The sequence below is a fragment of the Hypanus sabinus genome, chromosome 23 (genome assembly GCF_030144855.1).
Source record: "Hypanus sabinus isolate sHypSab1 chromosome 23, sHypSab1.hap1, whole genome shotgun sequence".
Taxonomy (NCBI): Eukaryota; Metazoa; Chordata; class Chondrichthyes; order Myliobatiformes; family Dasyatidae; genus Hypanus; species Hypanus sabinus.
Window position 1 is genome coordinate 35,664,385 of NC_082728.1, and position 15,076 is coordinate 35,679,460.

The 15,076-nt window shown below is 38.1% G+C and overlaps 1 protein-coding gene across 1 annotated transcript in view; it reads right to left on the reverse strand.

The window, feature by feature from the left end:
- Nucleotides 1-15,076, reverse strand: part of LOC132380351 (nuclear distribution protein nudE-like 1) — a 28,389-nt gene that overhangs the window by 6,470 nt on the left and 6,843 nt on the right. The window contains exons 2-6 of the mRNA XM_059949094.1: nucleotides 13,366-13,514; nucleotides 5,011-5,147; nucleotides 3,573-3,743; nucleotides 1,862-1,953; nucleotides 149-300 (exon numbers count right to left, since the gene is read on the reverse strand). Of these exons, the coding sequence (XP_059805077.1) occupies nucleotides 149-300; nucleotides 1,862-1,953; nucleotides 3,573-3,743; nucleotides 5,011-5,147; nucleotides 13,366-13,514 (701 nt within the window). The remainder of the gene's footprint in view (nucleotides 1-148; nucleotides 301-1,861; nucleotides 1,954-3,572; nucleotides 3,744-5,010; nucleotides 5,148-13,365; nucleotides 13,515-15,076) is intronic.

The window sequence follows — 15,076 nt, forward strand, 5'->3', positions numbered from 1 at the left end:
AATTCATAATAATTTGCTTCATCAAGTTTAAACACATCCCTCTGGTTTTTTAGCGATTCTTTTATACTGATATACCAATGATTATATCATTATTGGATTTACTAACTGGAATGGCTGTGTTATATGTTGATTAATCGTAAATACTTACCCTTTGTCAAAGTATGTTGCAAGACCTGAATTTGAAAACTTTGCATTGTTGACCATAGTAGAGGTGCCAATGCCATTCCCTGAACTGTAACTTTTTCGCGTTGCTTGGTCCTTTGCAAAATTTCTGCATGCTGCTAACTTTGATTCTAAGGCCTGAAATTTTTTTATAGATTAGTTAGCAAGGAAACTGCAGAACAGATTTACAAATAAAAACATTCATTTTCCATTAACCAAAGACTCATAAACCTCCTGCCACCCAACTCTATGCATCACTTTCTCCCACCAAAAAAACTAGTTTCTTTCAACCTAGAAAACTATTGAAAAATAAGAAAGTAAACAGGAAAGGATGCAAGGCTTTTGTGCTTAAACAGAATTCAAACCTTTCTTAAAATCAGCTCCAATTCTCAACTACAAAAGTAAGTTGGTCAAAGAATTTTTTTTTAAATGTAAATACACAGAGCTTCCCAAATGACAAATCAGAACATGTCTTTTCTAGGCAGAAAATTACTTTATTTTCCATATGCCTTATCTCTCGCCTAACAATGAATCTTTTTATGGCATAAGTTCACGGGCATTAGCAATATTTTTCCATTCATCCTCTACAAATTGAATGGCAGCAGGCTGTTAACCTTGACATTCAGCTGAGTTTTACACAATGTGCAGAAATCACTGACGAATAGGAAACATTAATCTTTTGTCCTTCCTTAGCTTAAAATAACCACAGAGCTGCCTTCCCAAATATCATTCACAAAATATGCATCAAAATACATAGTTATATTTACTATAGGTAGTAAATTGGTTTGCAGGATTGTAGGATTTGTTGCGTTCGATTACTTGTATTTTTATAGAGCATGTCTTTAAATTGTTGATTTTTTAAAACAAAACATGCAATAACTTTTAATAAAATAAACGCTGCAATTTACTGCCAATAGAAATTTACCCAATCGTTGAATCTATGAATGCTTACCGTATGAATGTTCACTCTAACACCATTGTCTCTATCTTCATTTATATACTCTTTGCTGAAATGAATTGCTGACCATATTCCTCATTTCGGAATGTGGTGCACCAAAATATATTTCTTGATTTACAAATTTTGCTTACAATTTTACAGAAATATATTTCTTAACCAAATTGAGGGATTACTGCACAGCTAATGAATTACTTACGAAGTGTCATCAAGGATCTAGATTATACTTGGTTATGGACTGTAGTTTTGGATAGGCTCTAGATCGATGTCTCTTTGGGGACTTTTGCTATTGCTTACACTATGGGGGAGGGGCTGATGCAAGTGAGGGGAGGAGGGGGAAGGTTGTTCCTTCTGATACTGCTTGTGCGTGGGAGGGAGAGGGAAGCTTTGGAATTCCGATTTTGCTATGATTCATTCGCTGGAGTTTCTTGTTTCGATGTCACTACCAAGTATAAGAATTTCAGATTGTATAGTGTATCCATTCTCTTATTAAATTGATGCATTTAAGTAAAATGATAAAAGCAGAAGATAATGGAAATTCCCTACTGAGTCGGTCAGTTTCCCAGAAACAAACAAGGTAATAACCAGCAAAAGTTTTAGTACCACTGGCTGCACATAGAATACAGATTTTCTTTGAACAGTGATATAGAGCCTTTACTGTTTTACTAATATGCATACTAATTATCTTAGTCTATAGGGCAAATTCTAATGAAAATGAAGCAAGAAAATTAAATGGAAACTTACCCCTACTTTTCTTAAAAGATCACCAACAATGTTTAGTGCAGATATTCTAGCTGATGGAGTTAAAGGAGTAGCACCATAGCCATTTGGTATAGCTGAAAAACAGACAGCTTAGTTTTGGATCATGCACATATTGGGGAATACTTAGATATTGAAACTACAGCACCACCACATGTATCACATTCATTTTAAAAAAATGACTAGAAATAAATGACACAAATTTTAAAGAGAAGATAACTAGAAATAAAATTCACAAATCGTTTCATTATTACTGTGGTAATGAGACCTGGTTGTGCATTAAATCAGAATTTCATGAGTTGGCATTCCACTAGACCAGAATCTGACTTAAGGAAGTGCACTTTCATTACACCAAGTTATGTATTTAGGTTTTTTGATGAAAACCAGTCACCGGCACAAAAGGACATAGTTTGCAGTGTTTCAAGAATTGCGTGTTAGACTTCATTCACCATAACCACACCCTCTCAGCAGTGTGGTACCTATATGTGAAGCTTCAATTTTACATTGTTTTATGGCTTATACTGGAGAGAGAGAAAAAAAATCAATCTTAAGAGTCCAATCAATTCTATTGTTCTGTTTTCAAATCTGCTCTTATATTTTCTATACCAATAAGGTGAGTTTGTCCATAGTTGTATTTGGGCACAATTTATTTTTAAACTAACTTTCCTTCAGGATGCACTCTCAGTGTTTTAATGACAGCTTCTTCTCTCTCCTCCTTCTGAAGTATCCTTGAGCAGTACCTCACTATTCCTCTTATTGCACTCTATATTTTATTTCTTATTGTAATGTATTGCTGCCCCAAAACAACAAACTTCACTATTTGTCAGTCATAATAAACCTTTTTCTGATTCTAAAATACTGGACAACTGTGCTGGTTCATGGCAGGTTTTGAATTTGGCAATAAGAAAGTGGAAACGTAACAGGAATAAATACATAGATGCAATTTGCATCTGGATGATCAATTGTATTTAAAACTGAAATCCTACCAGAATGTACAACTTTGATTGATTACACACCTTGCCTTAAGAGTTGATTGTTCAAGAGCAGCTAAAGCACATAGATCAAGCAGATATAAACTGCTTCACCAAAATGTCAATACATTTGCCATTTCTGGTCAATCTCAATACACACTTTGAACATTATCTTAAGCGTCAACATCCAATATATGATCTTAAACATTGTCAAGCCAATCTAGCTGCACTTACAAAACTTTCACTAGTGTTCACCGAAGTATTAGCATTGTGCTCATGAAAAAGCTTAATCACCTGCTAATATCAAAATTTATAAGCTTTCAGAGGAAAGCAATTTAACCAATATTTTGTTCAATGCATACAGTAACCCAAAACTGGAAATGGTTTGTGAAATTGGTAAACACATGTGCACAGGAGCATAAAAACCCATAGGAAAGTGCCTTTGAGATTCTCAAGTATTGACACTGAAGTAATCTCATTCATGCAGATCTTCTATCTTCAACCTGGCCACCTAACTTCAAAAGATGTGAGTGGATGGGTTTATGGTCTGTATCAAATAACCAATTGAGCAGTTTAATTTTTATCAAAAGCCTACTGAGTTGAATTGGTAGTTGTCTTAGACTTAGGCCAGTTCATTGCTAACATTACAAGCTATCTATACCTATACATGTGTACAGAAGCTCAAAAATAGTTCTGGTAATTACTGAAAAGCCTCCATCACATACCTTTGGGCGAAGTAAAACCATTGTCTGCTGTTCTTCCTACAGGTGTAGCTGGGAGAGAGAGCGAAGCTTGAACAGCAGTGTCCATCTTCTCACACTCCAATGTCGGTGAACTAGGGGCAGATTTTCTTGTTACTTCCTGCCTTTCTCGTACTGCTAACTCTTGTCGTAGATCTAAAATATTCACAAAACTGCAGCTAAGCAAAGGTTTCATCGTTGCACTAAAGAATAATTATTAATTTGAATTTTATATTACCACTTGGTTATTAATATTTATTATTGAGCTGCTGGCCCAAACATCAAAACATCTAGCAAAAACACTAACAATTGGTTTAGTGGCACATGTACCAAGGTACAGTAAAGAAAATTGTTTTGTATTCATCCAGACTGTTCATTTCAAACATAAGTACATTGAAGTAGTATAAAGGGAAAAGCATTAACAAAATACCGAATATTGTGCAAGTTACAGTTGCAGAGAAAGTGCATTGCAGGTAGACAAACAAGAAACAACACAACAAAGAGATGGATCAAGAAATGAAAAGTTCATCTTTATCATACAAGAAATCTGTTTGAGAGTCTTATAACAGAAGAACAGAAGCTGTTCTTGAGGCTGGTGATGTCAGTTTTCAAGCTTAGCTACCTTCTGCCTGATGGAAAAGGATAGAATGACCCGAGTTGCGGGGGAGGGGGAGAGTGGTCTTTGTTTACATTGGTTCTCCCCAACTCCCCCCTACCTCACCGAGGTAGTAGGAAGTGTAGACAAAGTCAGTGGAGCCATTTTTTGTGATAGATTAGGAGTTATTCACAACTCTGCAATTTATTCCAGTCTTGGGCAGAGCTGTGATGCATTAGATATGATGCTTTCTCTGGAGCACCTACGAAAATTGGTGAGGGTCAACAAGAATAAATATGCCAAATATTTAGGACTGAATGTAGGTAATATTGCCTTTATGCACTTATCACATTGATAATAAATTGCAGTATCTTGGGGAGGGGAGGGCAGAAGCACACTAATCTGCTTCTTTGTTTGGTCGCACTAGTCTTTTTCTAAATTCTGCATCAAAATCTGATTATTGATCTTCCACTAAATTAAAAATGATGTCCAGCAGCTGCAGTTCCAAATGCAACCAGCACATGTATTGACTTGTGGAATTCACTACCACAGGCAGCTGTGGAAGCCAAGTCTTTACATATATTTAAGGAAGAAGATTGGGGCTGAGGGAAAATGGATCAGCCATGATGGAATGACAGAGCAGACTCAATGGGCTAATTCTGCTCCCATCTCTTATGGACATCATACTTCCCCACAGGTCCCACGAGATGTCGATAAGCAACTCGAAGGATAATCAAGCAAGACAGAACAAGGGATGAAGAGCAGCCAACATGAAATAAAAACAAATTTGTTTTTATTTGTTAAAAATTGTTAAAAATAAAAACTCACCTCGTGCTTCATCTTTTAACCTCTGAACAGAAACAAGAAGTGATTCCTTCTCATCAAGTTCACTTTCTAAAAACGCATTTCTTTCAATTGCTTGATTCAGTCGTTGTTCAAAATCTTCTAGTGATACTATAGTAGCCCTAAGTGTTAAACAATAGTACAGTTAACATGTCAAGGCTATGAAAATTAGATGGAGTGTTTCACTGCTCCATATCAGCACTAAGTGATGAAGGTTATTAAATAAAACTGACTTCATGTAGCAACCAAAATGGAAGAAAAAAATTGTACAATGTTGCTTTAACGGGTATGAATTGTTTTCAAATGATCTTAAAAATAAATGAATTGAACCCCAAATATCCTTATCATAAAATATATTTTATTAATATACATTAATTTTTATCTTATAAGGTAAAAAAATGGGTCAGAAAGTTTCAAAATTCTGAGTTAGCATCAATGAAGAATTGATTACATACAATGCCTATATTCACCTCTCCCCCCAGAAGTTTTCATGTTTTATTGTTTTACAACACTGAATCAGAGTGGATTTAATTTGGCTTTTTTTGATACTGATCAAGAGAAAAAGACTCTTTTGTATCAAAGTGAAAACAGATCTTTACCAAAGTGATCTAAATTAGTTACAAATATAAAACACAAAAAAATTGATTGCTTAAGTATTCACCCCCTTTAATATGACAAATCAAATCATCATTGGTGCAGCCAATTGGTTTTAAGAAGTCACATAATAAGTTAAATGAGGTTCAATTTTTTGAGACCTGTGTGCAGTCAAGGTGTTTCAATTGATTGTATTAAAAATACATCTGTATCTGGAAGGTCCAACTGTTAGTGAGTCAGTATCCTGACAAAAGTTACACCATGAAGACAAAAGAACACTCCAAGCAACTCTGCAAAAAGGTTATTGGAAAGCACAAGTCAGGAGATGGATACAAGAACATTTCCAAGTCTCTGAACATCCCTTGGAGTACCGTTAAGTTTATCATTCAAGAAATGGAAAGAATATGGCACAGCTGTAAATCTGCCTAGAGCAGGTCGTCCTCAAAAACTGAGTGAGCATGCAAGAAGGGGACTAGTGAGGGAGGCAACCAAGAGACCTACGACAACTCTGGAAGTGTTACGTTTCAGTGGCTGAAATAGGAGACTGTGCATGCAACAACTGTTGCACGAGTACATCAGCAGTTGCAGCTTTGTAGGAGAGTGGCAAAGAGAAAGCAGTTAAAGAAAAAAACTCACATGAAATCTCAGCTACAGTATGCCAGAAGGTATGTGGCAGATTCCAAAGTGAGCTGGAAGAAGTTTTCTCGATGAAACCAAAATTGAGTTTTTTGGCCATATGACTAAACTATATGTTCGGCATAAGCCAAACACTGTACATCATCAGAAACACACTTACTGTGAAGCATGGTGGTGACTCCATCATGCAGAGGGGATGCTTCACTGCAGCAGGCCCTGAAGGCTTGTGAAACTAGAGGGTAAAATGAATGCAGCAAAATACAGGGAAAACTTGACGCAATCTGCAAGAGGACTGCAACTTGGGAGAAGATTTGTTTCGCAGCAAGACAATGATCCCAAGTATAAAGCCAAAGCTACTCCGGAATGGCTTAAAAACAACAAAGTTAATGTCCTGGAGTGGCCAAGTCAGAACCCAGACCTCAACCCAATTGGAAATTTGTGGCTGGACTTGAAAAGTTTGTTCACTCACAATCCCCATGCAATCTGACACAGAATTTGAGTAAAGAGGAATGGGGGAAAATTGCAGCATCCAGATGTGCAAAGCTGTTAAGAGACCAAATTAAATCCATTGTGAGTCACTGTCGTAAAACAATAAAATATGAAAACTTCCATGGGGGAGAATACCTTTTTGTAGGCACTGTATTTCCAGAACAGAAAGGTACATTGAGGAATGTGTCTTTGTCTCTAGATGTCTTGTCTATGTCCTCTAATAGAGCAGTGGTTATAGTTTTGTAAGCTGACAAAATTTTAGCAGGTATCATATGAAGAGTACACATTACAACTAGTAGTGACGGGTAAGTTGAACATCAAACAGGCAGCTGTCCCCTATGTGTACTATCAAGTTTCCTTATTGTTGTTGGTACTGTAATCATGCAAGTGGAACTTGGCAGATAGAATAGAATTTTTAAATGGTATATAGACTTTGAGGAGCAAATTAACTGCTATAGAGTATGTGACCTTTTGGCATTTCAAACATTTTTCTTAACATAATCAGAACGTCATGATCAAAGTGTGGTAGACAGATCTCCAACTAAATTTAACAGACAAAAAGTACTGGTCAACATTTTATACAGCACTTTAAATGTAGAAAACAGTTAAGATGTACCACAAAAACAAACCAAAGAGTAACACCAGACAGAAGGAGTGAGGAGATGACTTTAGGATTAGTAAGAAATCAAAGCAGCAGCTTGTCATCAAAAACATCAAACTACTTTCTCAATTAAATAGAATACCAGATACCTGGCCTATAAGATACTTGTCTATTTCTCCATAATCTTCTATTCCCCTATTCCTCTGACTTTAACCAATCTGTAAAAGCAGAACTAAGAGAACTGCCACTTGACTGGATGACAATACTGTGACCTGCCAAGCCAATTGCTGCAGAAACAAAAAAGGACAAGGAGGATTGGTAGATTCAAGTTGTGTCTTTCGCTAAGGCCATTTCATGCCTGTAATTGGCACAAATCTAAGACTGCAGCCATTCAAACACGGTGATTGTGGAAAAGGCAAGCTCATATTTCAGTAGTGGAAGTAAGGCCTTGTAGCAATTTGGTAGGGAATGGAAGGTGGCGGTGTGTGAGAACAGCAAAGTCAGGAGCATTATTTCCAGAGCATACAATTGCCAGCAGATTTGAGAAAGGGTGAAATAATGGGGTGACATATAAATCCACAAAAATACCTGCCGCTGTGGATGTCAATAGTAGAAAAAAGGGAACACCCAGACAATATGAATTTGCAGAGACCAAAAGGAAAGAGAAGGGAATAACAATGCAAGTTCAAATTAAGAGTTTGATCTTGAAACAAAGGAAAATAGCAAGATGTGGGGAAAGTATCTAGGTAAATTGGTTGTTTCATTCAAACAACTTCAGGTGTTTTATACTCGCTAGTGGTCAGTTTTAACTTTTAAAAAAATCAATTTATTAATTGAATATCTTCTTAACATTATAATCTTGATATCCATGCCAGTTCATTTTTAAATGTATATTTTACAGTTTTCCTCTCAATTTTAAAATGCTTCATAAATTTGTATTTTTTAGTTCAAATGTGAACATATGGCTCTTCTGGGTGGAAGCTCTTTAAAACATCCTGATTCTAAGTAGGTCAGAGCAATGTATCCAATGATCATGCTGTCCAAATTATATAAGACAAATCGTCGACAAGCCTTGGTTGTTGTGAGCAGATGAACCACTCTCAAGCAGTTTAAAGAGTGTTTTGGTTTATATTGAATAGTGCAGAGTGAGAGGGCTTTGGCTCAAACAGGGCTTCGGCGAAGAACTGATTCACAGGGATTCACAGCTAACAGCGGACTCTTCCCTTTCTCCTGTGGTCCTCTTCCACACTGTTATAGCAGGTGCGCTCAGACCCATGCCATGCTCCCCATGACGTGTGGGAGGCTGACAGTGTCCCTGAAGACTCGTGCGCAGGAAGTGTGTCCAGCTGCAGCTCCTGATATACCACATGGCAGCACTGGAGCTGCGCGTGGACTCAGTTTGGAGCATCCGAGATGCTGAGAATGTTGTGGGTTGCACATTTACTGAGTTGGTCACACTGCAGTTTAAGAATCTAAGGAAAGGCAGGGAATGGGTGACCAACAGGAAGAGTAGCAGGAAGATAGTACAGGAGTCTCCTGCAGTCATCTCCCTCCAAAACAGATGTACTGCTTTGGACTCTTAGGGGAGATGGCTCATCAGGTGAGGGCAGCAGTAGCCAGGATCATGGCACAGTGGGTGGCTCTGCTGCGCATGAGGGCAAGAAAAAGAGTGGCGGAGCTGTTGTGGTAGGGGATTCCATGGTAAGGGGAATAGAAAGGAGCTTCTGTGGCTGCAAATGGGACTCCCGTATGGTGTGTTGCCTCCCAGGTGCAAGGGTCAGAGATGTCTCAGAGAGGCTGCAGGGCATTCTGAAAGGGGAGGGTGAGCAGCCAGCTGTCGTAGTGCATGTAGGTACTAATGATATAGGAAGAAAGTGGGATGAGGTCCTACAAGCTGAATTTAGGGAGCTAGGAGATTGAGGTCCTACTCTTTAATAATAATCTCAGGATTACTACCGGTGCCACAAGCTAGCCAGAGCTGGAATAGCTAGAATGAATATGTGGCTTGAGCGATGGTGCAGGAGGGAGGGTTTCAGATTCTTGGGGCATTCGAACTGCTTCTGGGGGAGGTGAGACCAGTACTGTCTGGACAATCTACATCTGGGCAGGGCCAGGACCAGTCCTAGAGAGATTGTCTGCTAGTGCACTTGGGGAGGTTTTAAACTATTTATGACAGGGGGATGGGAACCCACACAGAAAAGAAGAGGGAAGTGATGCAGAGACCAAAGCTGGAGTTAGTGAAGAAAAAAGTAAGGGTAGAATGCATAAAAGTAAAAATTGCATAGGTCACTAGATTCTAAAAGGACAATGAGTATAAGGGCACTTTATTTAAGCGCCCGTAGTGTGAGAAACAAGGTTAGTGAACTTGTGGCACAGATCAGTACCAATGCATATAATTTATTGGCCATTACAGAAACATGTTTACAAGGTAGGGATGACTGGGAATTAAATATCCAAGGGTATCAGGTAATATGGAACGATAGGCAGGGAGGTGGGGTGGTGTTCCTGATTAGGGATGAGATCAGGGCAATTGTGAGAGATGATATAAGATTGACAGAGCAGAATGTTGAGACCAACTGGGTAGAGATTAAGAACAGCAAAGGGGGAAAAAAAAATCACTGGTGGGTGTTGTCTATAGGCCACCTAATAAAAATATTTCAGAGGCAGAGGCGATTAACCAAGAAATAACTGAGGCTTGTAAGAACACAATGGCAGTTGTTATGGGGGATTTTAACTTCCACATAGATTGGGTGAATCAGATTGGTCAAGGAAGCCTTGAGGAGGACTTCATAGAATGTATCCGTGATGGCTTTCTTGAGCAGCATGTTAGTGAACCTACAAGGGAAAGTACTATCTTAGATCTAGTCCTGGGCAATGAGACAGGTAAGATTAACGATCTTGTAGTCAAGGATCCTCTTGGAAAGAGTGATCATAGTATGATTGAATTTTGCATACAGATGGAAGATGAGATATGAGATATTACTAATGTAATATGGTTGAACAACAACAGGATGAGTTGGCTAATGTGGATTGGGAGCACAGGCTACTTGGTAGGACAGTAGAATAATTTCAAAGAGATTCTTCACAATGCTCAACAAAAGTAGATTCCAGTCAAAAGTAAGGGCAGTAAGTGTGGGGAGAGCCAGCCTTGGATAACTAAGGAAATTAAAGATAGTATCAAATTTAAAAGCTCATGTGTACAAAGTTGCAAAGAGTAGTGGGAGATTGGAGGATTGGGAAAACTTTAAAAAGCAACAAAGAACTACTAAACAAGAAATAAGGAAAGACAGTGAAAGTAAATTAGCACAAAACATAAAATCAGATAGCAAAAGATTTTATAAATATATAAAGTGGAAAAGGGTGTCTAAAGTCAACATAGGTCCCTTGGAAGAAGAGAAGGGGAATTGGGTGATAAGGAAATTGCTCAGGCATTGAACGACTATTTTGTGTCAGTCTTCACACTGGAGGAGATGTCTAGTATGCCAAAGAAGGATGCCAATTGGAGATGAGGATCTCAATAAAATCACTGTCACTAAAGAGATAGTGATAAGCAAACTCGAGGGTAGGTAAGTCCCCTGTTCCTGATGGGATGTATCCCACCGTGCTGAGGGAATTGGCAGACATTATAGTAGACACGCCGGTAATCATTTATCAACTCTCTAGACTCTGGGCAGGTCCTGGCGGATTGGAAGACAGCAAATGTCACGCCACTTTTTAAAAAAGGACGTAGGCAAAAGACGGGCAACTATACACCAGTTAGCTTAATATCCGTATGCTTGAAGCTGTCATTAAGGAAGAAATAGCCAAACATTCAGAAAGGAGTGGTTCCATTAGACACAGGCAGCATGGATTCAGAAAGGGCAGGTCCTGTTTGACAAACTATCTGGACTTCTTTGAGGACATAATAAGTGCAGTGGATGAAGGGTAACAGGTGGATTTTGTATACTTGGATTTCCAGAAGGCATTCCGATAAGGTGTCGCACATGAGACTTAATAAGATACGGATGCATGGAGTCGGAGGATGTGTATTGGCATGGATAGTGGATTGGTTAACCAATAAAAGGCAGAGAGTTGGTATAAAAGGGTGTTTCTCCGGTTGGCAGTTGGTGGTGAGTGGGGTGCCACAGGGGTCGGTGCTGGGCCCGCAGCTGTTTACCATTTACACTGATTTGGAAGAGGGGACTGAATGTAGTGTAGCAAAATTTGCTGATGACACTACACTGAGTGGAAAAGCAAATTGTACAGAGGAGTTGGAGAGCTTGCAGAGAGAGAGAGAGAGACAGATAGGTTAAGTGAATGGGCCAAGGTCTGGCAGATGGAATATGCAGTTGGTAAATGTGAGATCATCCAATTTGGAAGGAATAATAAAAGAGCAGATTATTATTTAAATAGTGAAAGATTGCATGCTGTTGTGCAAAGGGACTTGGGAGTGCTTGTTCATGAATTGTGAAAAGTTGGCTTGCAGGTATAGCAGGTTATTAAGGAGGCAAATGGAATGTTGGCCCTCATCGCTAGAGGGATTGAATTCAAGAGCAAGGAGGTCATACTGCAACTATACAGGGTACTGGTGATGTCATACCTGGAGTACTGTGTGCAGTTCTAGTCTCCATACTTGAGGAAGGATATACAGTCAAAATGCTGGTGGAACACAGCAAGCCAGGCAGCATTTATAGGAGAAGCACTGTCGACGTTTCAGGCCAAGACCCTTCGTCAGGACTAACTGAAAGGAAAGATACTAAGAGATTTGAAAGTAGAAGTAGGAGGGGGAATTGCGAAATGATAGAAGACCGGAGGGGGTGGGATGAAGCTAAGAGCTGGAAAGGTGATTGGCAAAAGGGATACAGAGCTGGATCATGGGACGGGAGGCCTAGGGAGAAAGATACCCCCTCCCCCTCCTACTTTCAAATCTCTTAGTATCTTTCCTTTCAGTTAGTCCTGACGAAAGGTCTCGGCCCGAAACGTCGACAGTGCTTCTCCTATAGATTCTGCCTGGCCTGCTGTGTTCCACCAGCATTTTGTGTGTGTTGCTTGAATTTCCAGCATCTGCAGATCTCCTCATATTTGAGGGATATACAGTACTGGCTTTGGAGGCAGAGGATGTTCACCAGGTTGATTTCAAGGATACAAAATTTCAAGACAAAAATTATTTGACAAATGAAAATCAGACCTTTAAAAGATGCAGTTTACAAGTAACCACAACATGCAAGGACATAATGAATGTAGCTTATATCAGACATTAAAAAGAGATATATGTCAACATAATCTTTAAAGTTTCCTGCTAGTGCTTTTCTTCTTTGCAACTGTGTCAGCCTATGATTAAGTGACAGATGAATTAATGATTAATGAATAACTCTAATACTTTAAATTGCAACTGCCACCAAGAATGTCTACAATGCCTAATGAAAATGAATGGTGTCAAAGATCAAGATCAAAGGAGACAACACTTATACCATTCATTCATTAACTTTGAACAACCTAAAGCAGCAACTTCTCTAATAAGTTTCAATGTCCTATTCAGCTTCTTTATCTCACTTAAAGTATCTCTTTCTATGCTCTATCTACATTCACTATCTAATTTCACGTGAATACACCCCATTTTCTTCTACATTGGTGTACATTTCTTTCCATATAATTTAATTTCACTGCTTAAGTTCATAAACCATGGGGCAAGATCTTAATAAGATCATGGAACTAACACCGATATTACTGCAATACTTTCCATTCGGCATTTAGTAAGCATCAAAAAGATGGACCCAGAAGTTCAATTACAACAGCCATGCCCTAATGACCAAATATCACACTCAAATATCTTCTTATGCAGTGAATTTAAATGTAATTTTATTTTTGTAAAAACAATATATAAGTAATTTTCAAGTAACCATTGTCCTCTAATTGTATTGATTTCAAAAAGGGTTCAGAGACAGAAAGCTTTGGAGATTCAGAGTTTTGAATACATATCACGTATTAATAAATTAAATTAGTACTATTTCATAAAATAAATTAAGGGTATATATTCTTACCTTTTGGCTCTTTCTAAATCATCGTTTGCCTGCTCCAATTCCCTAACGTATTTATGCAGTTGATCTTTGATACCTCTGGTTTGACCCAAGTCATCTTCTAGCATAGATATCTGCTTATAACTCTGTGCATATTGCTGTTCTAGTTTTTCCTAAATGGTTAAAATGATTTAAAAAATTGGATTAGTAATATTTTGATATTGTTTGAAGAAAATTAAATGTTTGATCTCATGGTACCCATTTACCATGCAGGAATTTAAATTTAATAGTTTCACTGCACCATTTTATGGAATTGTGGTACTTATAAAGTAATGTCTTCAAGGTCTTCATTAATTCATCATCTCGGTCACCATTCAAATAATTTCAAACTCTAACTGATAAACTACTTAACTGCAACAATTATCTAACTGCATAAGCAAATATGCAGATCTACTTCTTAACATGGCCTTTCACTGAAATGGTTAGATGGCACAGAGGGTAAAAATATAGGCTTTTCACCTCTGGGACCAGAATTCAGAGTCAGCCCAGGCTTGCCTCTTTCTGACCGCAATAAACCCTTTTCTTGTTGATATATATTGATAGTAGACTATGCCAGTACAGTGGCAATCTCACGACAATCTGCACAGATCAGCAGTAGAGAAAAATAATGTATTTATCATTTGGAGCAAAATTCAAGTGAAATTAATTGCTCGTAAAAGTCTGTAGGATTGCAGTGGCAGCAGGAATATAAAATTAACTATGAGACAAAAAGCAGAGAAACAGTGATATTCCCCCCCCCCCCCCAACCAAGACTTTAGGAAATCTTTCACATATATTCTCCTGGGGTTTGGTAAAAGACCACTGGCCTTCAATATACATTAATGATCTGAGCATGAGTTAAAGTTAATTTTAAAGCTTTCAGATGAAGTAAACTCAAATGTAGAAACAAGCTATGGTAAAAGACTTCAAGAAGGCACATGCAGTCTAGTACAATGGACAGGAATATGGCAGTCAAATTCAATGTACAGAATTGTCATTTTTTCACAAGAAAAAGTAAGATTATTTGAACTAAATAATGTTCAAAGGAGTTGAGGGAGCTGCCCAAATACAGAAATCATTTATCATGATGTTCAAAAGGCAGATGAGATTATTGATTTTGTTGATTGAAAGGTGGTACAAAATAAAATTATGACATATAAAACCCTGGCTGACAGCATCTGACTACTGCTGTTAAAATGCATACCCATGTATACAGATGAACAAAGGGCACAAAAAAAAGACTGGGGAGACCAATTATATACAAAGGCTAAAGAAGCTGGGGTTACTAACTCTTTCTGATAAAGGAAATTCAAAATTTCCAGTTGCAGAAGCTTCAGTAAGTAGAATACACAGTTTTATGATGATCGGCAAATTAACCAGAGGTGATTCAGCAGGCTGCAAATGTGAAAGCACCAGTTTTAAAAGGTGAAGGAATCATATGGTTAAGAAAATTGGATAAACATCTGAAAGCTAGAAAACCAATGGAAAGAGGATGGTTATGAGATTGTTACGAATCAGCATGGTACTAAATCATGACACCCACCTGACCCCAAATATTGTACCATAATATTATTGTAATTCTGCTTGCAAAATACAACAGGACAGCAGATTGTTATAATCACTGATAGCGATCATTTGAGCATATAGCTTCAACAATGTCTAACATTACACCAGCACCTAAAAACATTGTGAAATG